The following is a 20,709-nucleotide window of genomic DNA, read 5'->3' as shown; positions in this document are numbered from 1 at the left end:
TTCCCTTCCTTGGTCTGTTTCTCGCTCTTTCTCTCCATTTTCTTTACTGAGGGAATGGATCAGGCTAGAGAATATGCTTTGCTCCTGCAAGTGTAGAGTAAGAGCTGAATGCACTGTTGGTGCCATCTCTGTCTGTTCCCCACTCTGGATCCTGTGTAGTGTTGACAGGAAAGATGATAAACATTCGCTGTCCCTTGACGTGAAGAGGCAATGAGAAACATAGTTTACAATTTTATGTTCTCTGCTGCTTGAATTGCATCCAGCAAGACAACAGACTTTGCCAAGAATGGAGCAGTGCTTGAACTATAGTATTTTTAGGCATAAATACGTGGTGGATTTGTTGTTGTCATTTGTTTTGTTTTTAAGCTGGTTGGTGTTTAAAACATTTTCCTAATTTAAGAAAATGTATCATGGAAATGTCTTTTGATGGTTGTTAGGATCATTTGTTCTTGGGACTTCTGCACATGTCACCGCCCCCTTCAACAGGAAAATCGCTTCTGTCCGTTTAGAGACAGTCAGAGCCTTATATGTAAGTTTATTTAAGGTTAATTCTTACTGTTAGTCATTATTGTAATAGCAAACAAAGATTACTATTGCCCAACAAGAGGATAGCAGAACTCCACTACTGCAACCTTGCCTAATTAGGTGAAACTTGATCTGGCCTATCTTGTTCCTGTCACAAGTATGGCCTGTCTTGTTTCTTTAGAACATCTTATCACTGCTTGTCATTACTGCTTGGATTCATATGCCAGTATGAATATCCAAAATACTCTGTTTAAGTAGTTTTTCACTGTAGTTGTTGCACGGAAACTGTTTTTTAGGTTTTAGCTCTGCACAATATTTTATATTCACTACTTTTTGCAACTGTCCACATGAAGAATATTTTAAGGATGGTTCTTCAGAATATTATAAAAACATCAAAAGAGAAATCTTGGCTACAAGAGAAGGCTAGACTTAACTCTAAAAATTGGATGAAGGGCAGAATTATAAGAAGAAGGTGGGATTACTTTGCTTTTTCTTATTTGCTGTAAATTTAATGTTTCGAGATTTCTTTTTGTAAAACCAAATTGTATTCTTATAATGGGTTACATTGGGTGCATGTGGTGTTTTTACTTGAACATCAGAGATTATTGCCTTATATGGCTTTCTTCTGTATGTGAAATTTTTTATTTTACTTTGCGTAAGTTGTTTGTTTTTTTTAACTATTATTAATTATTGTCTTTACTCAGAAGAAGTGAAGATCTGGGAGCAAAATAGAAAAGCTTTTAATTTTTTAAACCTGAAATTTAAGAAGTAAATAAATGCACTGGGAAGAGTTTGCTTTCTATTACATCCAATTTCCCTCTGATGGAAGGAAAACTCTGCAGACCGCCTGTGAATCCAAAGGATGTATTCACTTTTCACTTGTTATATTTTTGCCAAGCCAGATACCATTACATCTATGTCTGAATGGTTGGTATTCCCTGAAAGCAATACACTAAACAATCAGTATTTTGTTAATCCCTTCCGCTCAGTAGGAGAAAGCTGTGGCAGTCCCTTCTTGTTTTGCTCTATTGAAAATAAAAGGAAAGAGTAGCACTGATTCCAGTTGCAACATTACATAAGGGTGTGTGTCTCTAGGTTTCCTTGTTTGTAAAATGAAAAAGTGATGTTTGGTGCTGCACACTAATTGAGAAAAACCACTATGTCCTTAGTGAAAGTAGTATGTTAGTTGATTGCTTGTGTTTTGTGGGTTTGCCTTTTTATTGTTGTGTTGTTTTGTTTTATTGTAAATGGAAAGACACAGATGGCTGTCTTTATATCCTGTACTTTTTGGAAGAGATTATTTTCAATGCAATAGGTAGGTCAGGCTTTTCTGGACTTCAGTGGGTTTTGGATGACTTTGCTGTAGCTGTTGACAAGGTCGATCACAAGACTGTAGAACATCAGCACCTCTCTTTCCCTAGCTTTGGCCAAAATGTTTTTAATAATTTGAGAACACTCGGTTCTGTGATACAAATTCTGTGGGATACTTCTGTTGGATCCGGATTTTGAAGACTTAAATTGTCTTTCAGGAAAACTAACTCAAAATCTACTCACCCTACTCTTCAGCATTGCCTTGTGTTGTCAGAATGAGTAAATTACAGCATTGCTAATCCCAATATGCAAAAGCCTCGAATAGGACTTCTCATATCCCCCACCCAAAAAAGTAAAAGGCTACTTTTTTGTCTTTTTTTGTCTGTCATCTTGTTTTTGAGTTTTGGAGAGGTTGTTTGGTTTTATAGGGTTTGGTGGTTTAGGGGGTTGCATATGTGGCATTTGTTTTTTTGGTTTGGGTTTGTGTATGTTTTTTATTATTATTATTTTTGGAGTTTTTCTCTAAACCTTTCCTTTTGGTAAATGTGACTTTTTTTTTTCCTGACTGGAAAGCTGAGATTCTTGTGTAATAAAATGACCTCTGAAGCTGAGTCATCTTGGATTAATTTAGTTTTGGTTTTAATTTATTGCTGGTTCACCTGAGTTTACTTCAGTTTTACAATACTACAGCTGTGTTGTTCTTCAGCAACACATTTTCCGTAATAATATGGAAAGTAAAATATTTAATAGTGTTTTTTTACATATTATACATATCTAATCAGGTTGATGAAATGCACAGTTAATGTTTAGGACTGTTGTTTCAAGCTTGTCATGCATTTGATGTGTGACATGCTGGTTGCCTTGAAAGATATGAAAGATGTAGGTCTCTGAACATTAGCACTACGTTGTGTTGGTTATCTTGTATGTTGAGGTGCAGTTGTAGTGCTGCAGATGATTCTTCCCTCCTTTTTGCTGGGGCTATGGAGCCACACCAGACCTAGTACTGGAGATCTCCACATAAGTCTTTGAATCATTTGATTTGGCGGATCCCGAGTTTGGACTATGTGAAGAATAGCAGAAATGTGGACATCACATTTATATTTTATCAAAACAGAGCTGTCGGAGTTTATGGACAAATGGACTTCAGAAAGGTGACTGCACCGATGTAGCTATTGTTTTGATCTGGAGTCTTGCTGTCCCCTGAACTTTTGACTTTTCCTGTGTAGTATGTGTTCCATGCACCTGCAAATGCCACATCTGCTGCAGCTCTCTAAAAAGATTTGCAAGAATCCATTGTTTAAGGAATTCTCATATTAATAAGCCTAAACAACTATTAAAAATTTAGTTATAGCAGAGGTACTTGCTAGTTTCTTAAATAAATTAGCAGTTAGTTTGTTTTTTTTTAAATTATTAATCACCACAAAATTGATACACTTGCAGATGTAAATATTTTTTCAAGGTACTTTACTTACATCTCACTGAAATTAGGCAGGCAAGTACTAGATGAGGTATTAACTCCTAACATTCACTGCCAAAAAGTGTTCTAAAAGATAAAAAGGAGTATCCTTAATGAAGCCAACAAGTGTTAGAAAAACTCTGGGACTTATTCAGAGCTGCTTGATTTGAAGATCAGTTATCTGTTCTTGGTTGATAGACAGCAAAGACTCATTGCTCATTTGTCCTATAACAAAGTAGAGCATACTAATTGCAAGATGAGAGTACTTTCTTTTAGGGTATTGACTTTTCATGAACCTTGTAAGGGGTGTTTAGGGAATCCAGCATTAACTGATTAGAGCAGAGCATCTTTTCCAAGAAGAACCTCCAGCTTCCAGCTTTTAATACTATTGGTGTATATCATGTAAGATAGCGTATGGCCTGCATTCTTTACACACCTAGAACAAATCAAAATCTTCAAAGCATTGTTCTGGAAAGAATAAGAACTTCTCCATTTGTAATGCAGTTGCGTGATGGAGAAATGTGCTCAGCAAGGAGTTGTGGGTTATACCTAAAATTATCCCTGCGTTCCAAAGTTTTCTTACTTGTAACTAGTGGTCTTGACAGTCCTTGGTAGAGTTATTTGCATCAAGGGAGCAGCAACAAGATCTCTTGCTGTTTCTCCAGATGTAGCAATTTAGGAATCAAGCCAACAGATAATATGATGCTGGAATGTTGAACTCACTTCTGTAGCAAGCGCCAAATACATTTTCCACTAGCAAACATGACAAGAGAGATGTTTTATAGATTCTCTAACTTCAGGCTGTGTGCTTTAGCTAATGATGTAGATATTGCACTTGGACAGATTTCCTTTGAAATTAATAGTTTTATTTTGCAATGCACCTCTTTTATCCTCTTAACTTGTACCTTTTCAGATACACCCATTCTTCCTTCTGTAGCCACATGTTTACAGCCAGTCTTTTAAATAATTTATCCAAATCTCAGCTCCTGCTTGCTTTTAACAGAACCATCTGAATCTGAAAGAAGGCATTCCAATGTTGTGACAATGGCAGCTTCTATAAAGATAGCACCTGGAGAGCTTGTAGTGGTTTAGTATAGTGGATTGACTGTGACTTCCAATATAACAAACAAAAGTGTAGTCTAAAAGCGATATAGGATTATAATGTTTAAATGATTGTGTCACTCCTCTGTCTTAGGCTAGAAACTTTAACCTTTGTTAGTTCAGTTGTTTTTTTTAGCCCTATTCATATCTTGCTTCTCTCAGCCTGTAGAACACCTATTCGAATCTGTGGGTCACTGGTGTTGTTTACACAAGTGAACTTTCAGTTGCTATTGTTTTCATTAGGTATTGTTTTCGTAGAGCTCTGGAAGTCTTTCAGTTAACTAGTACAATACCTTTCATTTCATAATCTGTGTATCTGTCTTGCGTAGTTGAATATATTTAAATACATGATGATAGTTGCTGTTTCCTTCCTGTAGCAAAAACGTCGGCTTATTTCTCTGCCCCACTAAAAGCCTGCCATCAAAAAGAGTAAGAGGCTTCAAATTCCATATCTGATGTTGATGCTGTAGGTTTTTGTATTTTGGTGACGAAGAGCAAGAAGTAAGTCTCCCTCCAGCAAATAAATGTCGAGTAGGTGTGGCGTTTTTAAACAGTCTGAATCCTGTTCAACACTGGCCATCACATATGAAAGCTCATTTACTGAAGAGGGCAAAGGCAACAGTCCTGAAAGTCCTGAGAGGAAATGTCTTTGTTTTTTGTTAGTTTTTTCAAGCCGTTGTATCCTTCTAAAATTGTAGGAAATCTTATGTAACGGATTTCTGCTAATGCTATGTTTCCACATTTCTGTGAGAGGAGGTAAAAACTTTTCTTTTTTAATTAAAGTGATTTCTATGCTCTAGCAAGAGAAGTACTTTTTACACCCTGTTGATGTGAAGAGTCTTGGTACAAGTCTCTTGGTGCAACTGTTGTCTGACAAGACTATTTTTTTTTCTCCTGGTTACATTTTCTGTAGCCAGGTTGTCTTGTGCAGAGCCTAAGGAAGATGGATCTCAGGGTGCATCAGTTTTTTGTGAGTCATAGAATCATAGAATAGTTTGGATTGGAATCATCCTTAAAGTTCATCGAGTTCCAACCCCCCTGCCATGGGGTTGGAATCTCATTCACATCTCAGTCATTCACATCTCAATGAATCAGGCTGCTCAAGGCCCCATCCAGCCTGGTCTTGAATGCTTCCAGGGAGGGGGCTTCCCTGGGCAACCTGTGCCAGTGCCTCACCACTCTTATCATGAAGAAATTCCTCCTTATGTCTTGTCTAAATCTGCCCCTCTTCAGTTTATACCTACTGCCCCTAGTCCTATCACTCCAACCCTGTGTAAAAATCTCCTCCCCAGCTTTCTTGTAGCCCCTTCAGGTACTGGAAGGTCTCTATAAGGTCTCCTGGAGCCTTCTTCAGGCTGAAACAAGCCCAACTCTCTCAGTGCTCCAGCCCTCCAGTCATCTTTGTAGCCCTCCTCTGGACTCGTTCCAACAGCTCCATATCCTTCTTACGTTGAGGAGTCCAGAACTGGACACAGTTACCCCAGATGAGGTCTCACAAGAGAGGAATAGAGGGGCAGAATCACTTGACCTGCTGGCCACTCTTTCTTTGATGCAGCCCAGGATATGGCTGGCCTTCTGGGCTGTGAGCACACATTGGCCAGCTCATGTCGAGCTTCTCATCAACGAGCATCCCAAGTCCTTCTCCACAGGGCTGCTCTCAATTGCATCATCCACCCATTCTGTATTGAAACTGCAAGTTAATGCAGCCAGTGTAGGAGCTTATGCAAAAAATGATTTTGTGAGATAAGTATAGTTAAAGTACATTTAAGCAACATCAAGTTTTCAGATTTGATCAAAATTGCAAATGTTATCGAAGAATAAATTGGCTTGTTTGTATTTTTGAGAAACCTTATCAAGCTCATTTATCAACAGTGAAATTTATGCTTATGTAGTATCCCATAGCTGAGTGCTATGCGTTTTTAGTGTCTGAGACTGCTCCCAATTTTGTGAATTGTTTTGCTAGTTGTATGAAGGCAGTTGGCTTCAGATATGAAAATCTTGTAGGAACATGCTGTTGGTTTCACAAGTCTGCATTTTGATAGAAAACTTGACTTGTTTTTTTATTCTTTCAACTTGAGTTCTGTTGGTTGCAGTACCTTTGTGAATTTTGCTAATATAGTCAGAAGGCATCACTGGGCTTTACATTTGGGCCTGAACTCGAAGATTGTACAGCCTGGATGTGAGGGATATGAGGAAATGTGCTCAGAATATATGGAAACAGAATGTAGTTATTTCTCACCCCAAATATGATAGGCGAGGAAAAGATGCTAAGGGAAAGAAATCTCCTAATGAAAAAATTCAGTGATCCGGTAATAAATTTAATGTATATCTTGGTGTTCTTATTTGAAATAAGAATTGTAAGTATTTTGCAAGAGATTCTTCAAGAGATCTATTTTTTGAAATTTCTTTCTGAAGGTAGATAATTATTGGCGCAAAGCATTCTGGTAATAACTTGTTCATTAGATGGACTTTTAAATGTTTCTTTTTAATACAGGGAATTATAATAGTTTAATCTTATTACTGGTTTTCTGGGGTTTGCATAGAATGATCAGCATCAGAGATTTACTTGGGATTTGTTTGTCCAATCTCAAAAGTATAAAGAAATATTCATTACTTGACTCAAGAATGTATCTTTAGATGGCTTTAATTAAAACAGTTTTGAGGTTATAATTTCATAGTCTGGTTTCTTTTAAAATGTATTTGCTTAAAGCTTCACCTAATTAAGATTATGTTCTTAAAAAGGGACAGTGTTCAGGCTGCAAATAGAGTTAAAGTTCTTCTTTAGTGCTTAAAATACACAACTAGAATTTCTACAGCTGTAGCTGATGAAAGATTTATGTAATGGTATGAATTCCAGGCAAAGCAAAATTGTGTGAAGTAATTGATAATCTCTAACTTTGTTCTCTGACCATTCTGGATACAGAATTATGCATGTTAGTATGTTGCATATACGAAAGGGATGATTTTTCACGGCTTCACATTTTGCTTGCATCTCGTTCTGTAATTTTTTCTGGTAACGGAACGCCTTGGTTTTAATCAAAATTCATATATGATTGATGGGGCTCTGACATCAATAAGAGATGGTTTTCTAACGTTTCATGTCAAAACTCTGTTGTAGAAGTACCTCTTAATATAGGAAGCTCCTGGGACTCACAATGTCAGCAAACTCAAGGATGAAAGTTATTTAAACTTCTTGGGAGATGTTGAGATGATATTTACTTGTAAAGAAATCTCTTTTTCTTTGCTGATTGTTCTCCTTTTGGATGATGTAAGGCAGCACTAAGTGCTCTGTAGAATATTGGCGCAAAGCACAAGATTATGAATGTATTTTGTTTTAACTCTTTTATTAGGGGTAAAAATGCCATATGTGTAGAAGACAATATTTTCGCTATTCTTGTGAAACCAGAAGGTAATAAAATTGGCATTTCTGTCAGAAAAGGTGTTTGTAAGTTCATTACGTATCAGCTTGTTAATAATTAAACTCTGCATGTATTATTAGATAATGTTCTGTATCATCTCTTCTGCTGGCAAGAGGCCTGGTTTTTTTTAATGCTTTTTTTTGTTATTTCTTACCGTTTACACATGATGAAATTTTTAGGTATTTTTTTTAAGAATGAGGAAAATGTAATAAGACTAAAAGCAGTGTGTGCATGTAGCCCTTCTTAAATATCCATTACATTCATAAGTCAGATACGTATGCTTGATAATTCTTAAATTGGCAGATGGTATTAACAGAAAAATATCTATATATCCACTATACCCTTTAATATCAGGTAGGTTTTTCCTGTACCTAGATTTTGGAGTAGTGAGCCCAGTGGGTAGCACAAAGGGAAATATTAATGCTTTTCTATTTTTCTTGGATTTTTTTTTCTTTTTTTTTCTCGTTAATCTTTCATAGATGTGACTCTCCTAAATTACCTTTTTTTGTTGTGGATGTAAAATAGGCTATATGCAGAAAAAGTAATGATCATCCAATCCTTTTTTTTACTGGGAACCCTGATTTTGAGTGAAAGTGTGAGGTTTAGTCTAAAACCTAATTATCTGTGAAGTAAAAAGCCAGCTGAGTAATTTCCTATCTTCATCCCCAGAACTCACTGTTTGTCTTTTTTCTAGTTGAATGTGCTATTGCTATAAGAAAATAACCTCAGGACTGTTTTAAATTCTAATCTTTTCAGTGTGTCCCTGAAACAGTACTCATCTGATTGCTTTCTCGATACCTAAAATAATGCAATTTTCTGCAAGTAGGGTATCAAGAGATACGTGCTTATATGAGCTGTGTTAGCCTGAAAGACCAGTATTTATTTGTATCAGCTGTCTGAGTTAGTAAATTACCTGTGATGCATAAGGCAGTGGAGGTGTTACATTTTATATCTTCTCAAGCACCAGTGGTTTTCAGGTCTTTGTTGCATAAGATAATAGTTGAGTAAGATGTCTTTCTTGTCTCCCAATGAAAATTGTTAAAGAGCATCCAGTGAAATGTATGCCCCCGTTTCTTTGTTAATTTGGGATAGTAGCTGAAGATCAAAAAAGTTGTATTTTTTTTCAATAAGGTGCAGAAAATGGTGAGGAGAAAGGCTTTATTCGGCTGTTGGAAATTTTATGCTTTTGTAGGCTGTTTCATAACTAAGAAGCAAAAAGCTACGTCAGCTTTTTTTTTTTTTCTAGTTTTTGTGGTGGTGTCTAGTTTTATTCTACTCCAAAATAAATTGCATTGTATGGGGGGAGTGCAGCTGAAGTTTGTGAAACTCGGGTAGGTAATAGTCAAGGTGGTTTCTAGAACAGCCTGAACCAGTCTCATGTAGAACAAAGGCCATCAGGCTCGTTTGGAAGATTGTTTCTGTATAGCAGTGTGTAAGGCATTTATGTTGTGGGATCTTTGCTGTGGTAGCGCCAAGTTATGAATGCATCCTTGGTGCACAGCTCTTGGAATCTCTTGTTTGATAATGAAGTAAGAGATGACTGGAGAGTTAGAGGATGTCTAATTTAACCAAAACGCAATTTGTCAGCCTGATCGTCAGTGCTTTTCGGCTTATCACAGCTTTCTTGTGTCTAATATGCTTTGTAGCCAGAACAGCAGTGGCGGGTCTTCAAGAAAATAATGAAGTCAGTTTGCTAGGTGGCATGTAACAGATAAACAGCACAGAAAGAAAGCGTAAAAATACCTGTTTGGCACGTGGAGAGTAGAAACTGATGTAAAGAAGCAAGATTTCTTGGTATGAAGTGAAAATTGGTAGGGAATAAGTTTCCACTTCACAGTGGGAAAGTGAAGACCAATTAAATGTTCTTTGCTGAACTGATAGAGGAAGGCAACGTGGTCAAAGCCATAGGCATGAGGAATGATTTTTGCTGTGATAGGCATCATGAGTAAAAAAGGCACACCGATGAAAAGCTGGAAACTGAAAGGCAAGTTTCCAAACTCTGAGAACGTTAGCTGGACCAGTGATAGAAGAAAACCATGCCTATGTCTTACATATTGTACAGGAAAATTAGAGTTGCGAATGAGACAGAAGACAGAATATGATCAGTGTTGAAGATGCCTGTATTACAGCTCATAGTGATAGGTACCTGTGTGTTATGATGAGTATGAATTCTAGGGAGTTGTTGGATAAAGTGGCTAAGGACTGTGTTACAGCCATATGAACTTGATAGCTTGGCATTCACAAGAGATGATGAAAGAGTCCACATTCAGCTTCCTAGCAATGGTATCAGATATAGAAAATAAAACTGTGTCATCTCCATGGACTATACCAATCAAAATTTTTTGTAGGTGGCATTATCCAGTTGTAGAGATGAGACAATAAGCAAGGAAATTCTAATGCCTCCTTTTCTACCTACTTGAGAAACTGCAGGGATAACTGTGTCCTCTAAGTACTGCTGGAAGAGGAGGATTGGACCAGGAATGGAGAAAGGGAAGACAACATACTAAGAGGAACACACACCAATAATACTTGACAAGCATCTATGGGGCAGAGAAGATTGGATAGAGTAATGATGAGATGACAGAGGATTTTGACGGCAGGTTGTGATGTTTGATGTAGCTTCTCTGAAATGGAAACGACCTGAACTTGTGAAGAGATACTCTAGAGGAAGGAAGTTAAAAGAAGAGAATCATAGAATGAGAATTGATGAAAGTTGAAACAAAGCCATTGGTTTAGTAGCAGGAGCAGTAGAGAATGTAGTAACAGGTATATATCCACTGTCTGGGTTGAGGATGGAAAGTGTGAGATTTGGAGTTTGGTGTCATTGTGGAAACAATACATAATTTAGAAGCCTGAGGTGAACTTGCTCAGGAGTGTTGAGTTGTTCCTCTGTGTGACGTTGTGTCCACATATTAAGAGTTTGAATGATGTGAATTGAGATATTGTTAAATAAATGCTACGATGTTTATGGTGTCATTTTTAAAGAATACTGGTTTTTAACAAGTTTGGATTTACAGTTGTTCCAATTTACCAATCCATTTAAAATGAGAAATGTTTTATCATTTCTCCTGCGTCTTAATCTTTGGCTAATAATGTTTTTTCATAAAGCTGATTTACTGCAGTGGGTGTACTGTGTGTTTCACATGTATGCTTCACTCATATTCTTCAGCAGCAAATTTCCAGGCTCCATCAGTACTTCTTTCTATTTTATTGCTATGAAATATCTCTAATTCTTGTTCTACCCCTCCCTACAAGTGCGGACAGCTGTGACACTGACTGGAAAAATCTAATTAATATTGCGATATGTTAAGAATGTTCAATATTTTGAGTCTTCCTGTGTATGTTTCAGGACATCTGATTCACAGCACAGTGTTTCAGTTCCTCTGGTGTTGCTCAGACAACCTGTTAAAAATAAATCCTTACTTAACCAAGTTTGCTTGAGGAGTAGTATGACAACAGTTGCTACAGTGCCTTACCTCCTCATTAGTGAGACACCTTTCCCTGGGCTGTCTAGCAGAAGATAGTGTGAGTCACATCTAGCTTTCGAGAAGACAGTACTGTTGCGCTCTGAGCTGAGAGAAGAAAGTGGTGTGCTAGAGGTATGGCAGATGTTGGCCTGGTCTTGCAAAGGGGACTGTGGGATTATACAGTGGTTGAGGTCTGAATTTATGGAGAATTGACTGAAATATGTAGAATAACTCACACCTCCAAGGCTTTGTTTTCTTTTTCAGACTGTCTGCAAGTGCAGATAGATAATCTTGAATACATGAAACAAATTTTCTAGTCCAGTACTATCTTTACAGCTGTAAAAAAAATCAAAAATTGAAAACCGTGGGAAACCACGTGATGTTAAGTCGTTCAGTTTATCCTTTCATAAGAAGATAACGGGTCTTTCAGGCAAATGATAGAGGCAGTATGCATCATATCATAACTTTAGTAAAGTCATGGTTTCTCGACATTCTCAAAGTTTGGGGAATTTGCATTTTATTTTGAAATTGCTAAGAGGTGTTATGGGGAAACTGTTTAGAATACTGGCATTAATAATTCTCTGTCTAACTGTTGCTGTTTAATTTAACTTACTTAATTTTCTTACTTATATATTCCTTAAATTTAACTGCAGAGGGGGAAAAAAAGAAGGAAAATGTGTGTTTTACCATCCCTGTGGCTAGGAGAACTTTAATAGTGTTTAGGTTTAAATAGTGGCAAGGGTAGCCTTGACTAGACTTTAAGAAACTCCTCCTTGCAACAGGAATCCTAGATGTCTGGGGTGGATGGTTCAGGGAAGTGGTGGAATTTCCATCATGAAAGGCATTTCAGAACAGGTTAAGCAAGCAGCTAAGCAGAATAATTTAGGTTTAGTTGATCCTGCCAGAGGCCAAGACTGCATTAGGTGACCTCTTAAGGTTTCTTCTAAGCCTATTGTTTTATGTTCATATATGACTCCTTCCTCTTAAATATGAGATCAAAATCCACTATTAGATTTCCCGTCATATATTTATTCTGTAAAAGATTCCACAGCCACTGATTTTTGAGGCTGTGTTTGAATCTTTTCTTCTGTGAGGAAAAATAACATTGTATGCTGTGTACAGTGGGTGGTTACAGGTGCTTTCATTATTATCTGTGGCTGCATCCTATGGCTTCCTCCTAGTTTGTGCTAGAGCTTCCTGTAATGCTGCTGTTGGAGAATCTCAGGGGTGAATTGTAGTAGATTTACAGCCCTGGATAACTGCTGCTTGTGTTGAAGTGTAGTTATTTGAAAACTTCGGGATACAGTGTACAAACTTGGCAGGCTGAGGGAAAGTAGAAACATGGACTAAAATAGCCTGGAGAATTGATGAGGAGACTGAGGGCTTGAAGCCTGGGCTTTCTTGGAATTTGTCCTGTGCCTACTTCTGAAGTAGACAGACTGCTTTCGCTCAGTATCCACCTGTTATTAATGCGAATGTCCAGTTTAGTAAGTCTCACAGATAAAAATGTTAGGAATGTTTTTGAGAATTACCTATGCAAATTGAAGCACAACTGTGTTTAAGCGGAGAGTGCTCATTTTAAATAATTAAGTTTAATCTTTGTTGTTCAGTATGTGGTGACTTTGTTTACTGGAACAATCTGGAAGAACTTCGCGGACAAAAATACTAATTTTGTCAAATTCTTTAGGGACTTATGTTATTATGGTATCTTTGTCTTTTAAATATCACGTTATCTCTGTTCCGTCCTCATGAATTTACAGAACAGTATTGTGACTACAGATGGGAAATTAAGGCGCAGAGAGAGAGAATGGTTAAAAGTATCTGTTTTAATTTTAAGCAGGAGCTTAGGGTCAGGTATCTTTCAGAAGATTTAGCATAACACGGGAATACTTGTCTTTGAATATAACCATTATTGGTCCTCAACCAGTCTCACTCAGGAAAAAATGAATGATTTTAGCATCATTGTATTAGGGATTTGTTTCTTGATAGAAAGTCTTCTGTCTTTTCCTTCTTAGAAGCCCTTCAGCTGTTTGCTGTATGCTTCCAGCTTTTGCAGTAAATTATGTGGAGGCCTATGGAACAAATTAATTGAGAGTACTGTAAAAGGCTGAGGCCCTTTATAGAGGGAATTTAGTGAAGGAATGTATTATTAATGATCATATCATAATACATATGCATCAAGGGAGTGAACTGAGTTAATGTGCACAATCTTCGAGTGTTGAACTTTGCAGCAAGTTACAGCTGCTGACATGAAGAGGGATGGGAGTATCTCTGGATATTTGTATTTGTGCACACATTTATTTAAGATGGAGCAAGGAATTCAAACAGAAATTTACATTGCCCTGACTTAGTACTAGTTCTTGCTGCTGAGCTTTTTCCTTTATAGATTTTGTCCCACTTTTCCTTCTTTTTATTTTCCTTGATGTCAAGTCATGGTGAATGTTTTTGGATGGGGAAGAGGGGAAGAAAAGCTATTTTATATTTTGTGGCTGCTTTCCAGCTGGAATAGCAGGGAGCGGTTACTAGAGGAAAAGTAGTCTTTTGATGTAACTCTTTGTTGTACAGTCTGATCCACACAGCAAGCTCAGGGGGGTGAGGCTAAAGTAGTACAGAATGAACTAACTTTTCAGAGGGTTTTAGCTCTAGCAAGTACACTAGGCAAATGTAATCCCTTGAAAAATTTGACACTTTTTCCTCCTTTTTTTTTTTTTTTTAACCCTGAGGCTTACCGTTTAACCAACGGCTTACAGTTTAACCAAATATAACTGTGCTCAGACAAATTGCAAAAGCGATGTCCATCATGCAAAAGTGTTTGCCCACCTGTGAAGCCTCAGGTTACTTTGACAAAGTATATATTTATTTGAGACATTTAAATGCTGTTATTTGAAGCATCTAACATAAGCAAAACATGTTCCTTCTCTCCCAGCCTTATTTTCAGGCAGAACTAAACCATTTTAACTAAGTTTTTTTAAAAAGTTGTCAATTCAGTGCACTGTCAAAAAAACACAACACAAAGGATTAAAGCTTTGTCAAAGTTACAAGAAACTCAAAACTACTTTGATGGATCATGGTAACCAATCATAAACCTACATTTCCGTTTACATGGGGATTGTAAATGTTACCCATATCTTATTCTTGTAATTTTCTTTTAATATTCTGCTACTTTTCTTTTTTTCTTTCAGATGATATTAACTGTGTTTTTGAGCAACAATGAACAGATTTTAACAGAAGTTCCAATTACACCAGAAACAACCTGTCGCGATGTAGTAGAGTTCTGCAAAGAGCCTGGAGAAGGAAGCTGCCATCTGGCTGAAGTATGGCGTGGAAATGGTAAGTAAAATGTTCAATGGAAATTGATTTAACTATATGTAGCAATTATGAATAAGGTAAGACGTGACTTTTCAAAACTGATGATTTCAAGTTGTACTTTGCTTTTTTCTGGCAAACTTTGATGAAAAGCATGGTAATTCAACATCTGTAGAGATTAATGCAGTTCGCTGTTTTTTCTTCTCTGTTTTCTTCCTCATTATGAAGTTTTTGATAAAATGCATCAGTGAGATATGTTAGTGTCCTGTATTTCAGTTTTTCAAACTACATAAGCAAAAGTATTCAGTATCCCCATCTTAAAAGAAAAAAAAAGAGTGTATTTTCACTTCTAAAAGCTATTTATTTTAAATAAGTATACAATGTATGTAGGATGGAGGGTATTTAAATGACAATACAGAATCTCAGTTATCTTCTCCTACAGTTAGTGGGTGCAGATCATCATCTATGCTCTTTCCAATCCACTGCACTATTAGGCATGTGAACACAACCTGAAATTTAAGAATCGGTACAGGTTTTTTTTCCTTCTGTATCACAAATAGCAGATGTTCTGCAAACAGAACTGTGCCAGAATTGGACGTAGTATCTCTAACTTTTTTGTGAACATTTCCTCTCAAAGATTTGACAGCCTCCCTTAGGGTAGGTAGTAATGCCCGTATCCAATTAGTGTTGCAATTGTTATTTCACAGAATAATGGGGTAGGTGGTTCTTTTAGAATCACGGAATCATAGAATAGAGTTGGAAGGGACCTTAAAGATCATCTAGTTCCAACCCCCCTGCCATGAGCAGGGACATCGCACTAAATCAGGCTGCCCAAGGCCCATCCTGGCCTTGAACACCTCCAGGGATGGGGCAGCCACAACCTCCCATGGACAACCACCATGAGACACCTGTTCCGGTGTCTCATGGTGAAGAAATTCTTCCTAATGTCCAGTCTAAATCTGCCCCTCTCCTGTTTATACCCATTCCTCCTCATCCTATCCCCACAAGCCTTTATGAATAGCCCCTCTCCAGCTTTCGTGTAGGCCCCCTTCAGGTACTGGAAGGTTGCTATAAGATGTCCTTTAAGCCTTCTTTTCTCCAGGCTGAACAAGCCCAACTCTCTCAGCCTGTCCTCATAGGAGAGGTGCTCCATCCCTCCGATCATCTTTGTAGCCCTCCTCTGGACCTGTTCCAACAGCTCCATGTCCTTCTTACATTGAGGATTCCAGAACTGGGCACAGTACTCCAGATGAGTGAACAGTCCCTCCCCAGCTTTCCTGTAGCCCTTTCAGGTACTGGAAGGTCCTATAAGGTCTCCTCGGAGCCCTCTCTTCTCCAGGCTGAACAACCCCAACTCTCTCAGTGCTCCAGCCCTTTGATCATCCTTGTAGCCCTCCTCTGGACCTGTTCCAACAGCTCCATGTCCTTCTTATGTTGAGGATTCCAGAACTGGACACAGTACTCCAGGTGAGGTCTCACAAGAGAGGAATAGAGAGGCAGAATCACCCCCCTTGACCTGCTGTCCATGCTTCTTTTGATGCAGCCCCAGAACATGGTTGGCTTTCTGGACTGCGAGGGCACATTGCCGGCTCATGTCGAGCTTCTCATCGACCAGCACCCCCAAATCGTTCTCTGCAGGGCTGCTCTCAAGCACATCATGCCCTGTCATGTACTGAAAACGGACCCATGCCTGGGCCCAGGTGCAGGACCTTGCACTTGGCCTTGTTGAACCTCATGAGATTCTCAGAGGCCCACTTCTCCAGCTTGTCCAGGTCCCACTGGATGACATCCCGTCCTTCCGGTGTGGCAACTACACCACTCAGCTTGGTGTCATCCGCAAACTTTGTGAGGGTGCACTCAATCTTAATATCATTAATAAAGATATTGAACAGCACCGGTCCCAGTACAGACCCCTGAGAGACACCACTTGTCACAGATCTCCATCTGGATTTTGAGCCATTGAACACTACTCTTTGAATACGACCATCTGAACAGTTTCTTATCCACCTTACCATCCACCCTTCAAATCCATATCTCTCCAATTTAGAGAGAAGGATGTTGTAGGGGACCATGTCAAAGGCTTTACAGAAGTCCAGATAGATCACATCCGTCGGTTTAGTCGTGTCCACTGCTGCGGTTACTCCATCATGGAAGGCCACTAAGTTGGTCATACAAGATTTGCCCCTGGTGAAGCTCTGCTGTCTGCCATTAATCACCTCCTTGTCTTCCATGTGCTTTAGCATAGCTTCTAGGAGGATCTGTTCCATGATCTTCCCAGGCACAGAGGTGAGGCTGACAGGTCGGTAGTTCTCAGGTTCATCTGTTCTACCCTTTTTAAAAATGGGCACAACGTTACCCTTCTTCCAGTCACCAGGGACATCTCCTAACTGCCATGACTTTTCAAATATCATGGAGAGTGGTTTGGCAACCACATCTGCCAATTCCTTCAGGACTCTGAGGGACTTTTCGGGAGTGTCAAAACAGTCCTGTTATGGATTCTGTTTCTAGCTAGATTCTTGCAGTTGCAAGTAGTGCAAGCCTCCAGGTTACTGTAAATTGATGTATGGATGTGAGTAGAATTGATAAATAGGTGAGGATAACAGTTAGGCAGGTTCTTGTCCCTCAGTCACTAAGGTCACCCCTGTTTAAGCTGATTATGTCATCTGTTTTGTATAAAGACTGATAAAGTTGTAACTTGATACTGAATTCTTGAATTTTGCATAGAGTGGTTTTATTTTGTTCAGGAGCTTTTTGTCAAACGGACAAACCAAGTATTATTCAGATGCTTTTGGAGCTTTTAAGTATTAGCAATCTAGACTAATTTCCTCCTGAGGAAACTATTCCTCCTCTTTTGTAAACTGTTCTGAGACTTTTGTAAAGGGAAAAGGTGCCTCAAAAGTGATTTCCTAACTGGGTGGGAACTCGGAGTTTAGGCAAGAGTGAGGTGGGGAAAAGTTAAGCACGTCTGCAGTTCTAGGAATACAAATTCAGTTCATGCTTCATTAGAAAACTGCCTTTAAGGATAAAATTTGCAGGAGAGTTAAAACTTTTTTCAAACTGAAAGTTTAGATTGCAGAGAGTCGGTGATGCCTAGTGCATTGCATAAATTTCTAAAATGAATCTCAGACCGTATTTAGCAGCACTTAAATATCCCTAGTATTTTCCAGTTACTTGTCTGTGAAACTGTAACATACATGCTCTTATTTGTTGTTCTGCTTTCACAAAACATGGGTGTGCTTCTTAAAAAATGCAGAGAATGTTGTCAACTGGCTTCAGAGGGTGACTGGAAACTATAGCCAATGATCCACAAAATCTTTTTGGGACGCTTGCATCTTACAAGCCTGGCAAGTGCAGGCACACATTTTCTGTAATAAATTCTAAGACTGAGAAAATATTTTATCTGGGGATGTAATACATTGTTTCTCAAGATATTAGGTATCTATAGCTGTAAGTTTCTAAAAGTGAAAAATAAAACTTATCCAGGAAGCTGTGGTGGAGACACTATTTGGTATTTGCCCTGTGAATTATGCATCTTTGGTCCTGTTATAGTCAACAGAGATCTTGATATTGCTGTGAGTAGAATGTGGAGATCACTGATTTCATCTAGTTGTTATCTGATTTTGAGCATCGGAGCTTGCCCAGTTTTCTGAAGTAGACATCTATATCTGCCCAAGGCTTCTTCCTGTTAAATGGATCTGTCGCACTTTTCAAAATGCCCTTGTGGCTCCACATTTATTTTAAAACTCGCATGAAGGTGTTTTCGCAAATCTAGCTTCACTTGCTAACTAGCCAACATGATAACTGTATAACTCGTTCCACTGAAACCACTGAACAGAAGAGACTAGAGAGAATGACAGAAAAAAAAAATTAAACGCTTGCATGTGTTTCTGGGTCTCTCAAACAGGCGGGTACTGTCAGAAAAGAGATGTCCTGAACACTGGTTTTCAGTCTCTCCAACAGGAATTTTAGCACATGCATTTTGTTTGTAGAAGAGTATTTTTTTCTCTTCCGTTACACTGTCTCTGACCCCTCAGCCCTTATCCTCAAGAGAGGTCTAAGAATGTTCTTTCAGAAGACATTTTGGAAAGTAAACTTCAAAACAAAAATCAATGCAGAAAATCATGAGTTGGATAAACACATTAGGTTTTATCATGCACTGTAAGTGATCTGTTTTCTTGGTAGTCTCTCCATGTTGCAGAGGTGACAAAGCGCAGCTCCCTCCTTAAGAGAGAGCTCTCATATCTGTCCTCTTGTGAATGGGCTTTAACTCCTCCATAGCCACAGCCTCTTTTAGGAAGCCCGATTGAACAATATATATCTACTCAAATTCAGAGCAGTGAAGCTTGTAGATTATAGCTTTATTATTGGAATCCAAAACTCAGTTTGTGTGCCCAAAACCTTGTGCGTTTCCTAAACTGTATTGATCTAACAAAATACTTGTCTCTTCTAATAATCTTCCTCTCCTAAATACATGAGTAGAAAAAAATGAAAAATACCTCATTTCAGGGGGTTGAAACTGTATGATTTTAAGGTCCCTTCCAACTCAAACCATTCCATGATTCTACGATTCTATGATTTTATTTTTAAAGGGTGATGGGTATAGACCATTTCTGTTCCAGAAAAATGGTATAAAGATCCATGAAAGTTTGGCTCCAAAAATGATTTAAGATTTTTGGAATGTAGAGGAGGATTACAATAGCTTAGCTATTGGAAAACATATTTGTTTAATATATTTGCTTTTCTCTGTTTGCTTTTGGGTGGCAAAGAAATGGTCCAGGAGCTGCCTGAGAGCTGTAAAACAGTTTAGGTATTGTCTGTGTTAGACTTAAGAAACTTTTCTTAGAGCTGCATGGTACAAGCATTTGGTTTACTTGCACTTTACTTTTGTGTTTCATTCTCCTTTCCAGTTTCTTTGAGATGAGTAATAGTTGAAAAAGTCAATAGCATTCATGTCTGATGTATCAGTACATTTTGTAGCACCTTCTGCTTTATCAGTTTGGAGCTTACTCTTATTGCATGGATTTTTCAAGCTATAACAGGAGACAAAAACCACAGTGTATTCTTCCTCATTCCACAGATATTGCAAATAGCAGTTGGTAAAGAGGTCTAAAGACAGGTGTGATGCCAGGAACTTGTAGTATGTTTCAAGAGAGAATGTATTTCAGCCTTTACATCCACCCAGTACTCAATTATTCACTTCATTGACATCGGAATGCACTTTAGCAATTGATTTTAATTGGTCTTCCTGCACTTAGTTGTAACGTAGAGGCAAGTGACTGTGAAAGAAATTGTTTGCTACAAGTGTACTGCTGCAAACCTGACAGGGGAAAGATTCATTCCTGATCTTGCAGTGAAACTGCCCACTATGGAGATAATTCATTACTTTGTATTCTGGTTTCATGTATAGCAAGCATAAATGTGTTTATTACAAACAGCAGGATACTTGTAATCAGAGTAAAATCAGATTCTGAAGTTGGAAACTTGTTTTGTTTTAAATAGCAGATATGTAGCTCCAACAGAAAGATTTTTGCAATTCCCTTCTAAAACATTGATACGATACCTATGTTTTAATCTTACCATGTTTCAGTCATTTTAGTATACTTCAAAGTAGCCCATTTGCACAGCTTTTGCTAAAAAGGAGTCAAGCATGGTTCTTAAAAGTTATGATTTTCATCCAGCTTAAAATCCGAGGCAATTATTGCAAATAAACATGGATATGTGCATTTGTCATGGTTTTCCACTTAGTAATTAATGAAAACAAACATTCACTAGATAATCTTTTAATGTGTTCTTAAAGTATAGGGACCCCACCTGTTTATTACTACTCTGCACTCATTCTCCTATCTCACCTTTTCTTCATTCTCTTCTACTTAAACACAAATTAAAATAGAAGTTGGAAATAGTGTAATGAAAACAATTATTGACAAATACATCTGAAGCTGTAACAACTGGAAGAAGTTTAAATGCAGGTTTTTGTTTCGTTTTGGCTTTGATTCTTAAAGAACGGATATTTCCAGAAAATACCCCTTTGTGCTATCTTAACTTACAGCAAATATAAGATCATGTTTTCTTCCTGTAATTTTTCAGGATTTAAACTGAAGGAAGAAATGAGGACTTCAGTTCT

At 38.0% G+C, this 20,709-nt stretch overlaps 1 protein-coding gene across 4 annotated transcripts in view; it reads left to right on the top strand.

Annotated features, from left to right (window-relative positions):
* Window positions 1-20,709, top strand: part of PPP1R13B (protein phosphatase 1 regulatory subunit 13B) — a 74,440-nt gene that overhangs the window by 13,029 nt on the left and 40,702 nt on the right. For all 4 annotated transcript variants that reach the window (XM_054066972.1, XM_054066966.1, XM_054066969.1 and 1 more), the window contains exon 2: window positions 14,462-14,609. In XM_054066972.1, the coding sequence (XP_053922947.1) occupies window positions 14,462-14,609 (148 nt within the window). The remainder of the gene's footprint in view (window positions 1-14,461; window positions 14,610-20,709) is intronic.

Source organism: Cuculus canorus, chromosome 5 (assembly GCF_017976375.1).
Source record: "Cuculus canorus isolate bCucCan1 chromosome 5, bCucCan1.pri, whole genome shotgun sequence".
NCBI classification, from domain to species: domain Eukaryota; kingdom Metazoa; phylum Chordata; class Aves; order Cuculiformes; family Cuculidae; genus Cuculus; species Cuculus canorus.
The sequence above is the reverse complement of the archived record's forward strand: the minus strand, read 5'-3'. Positions and strand labels throughout refer to the sequence as shown.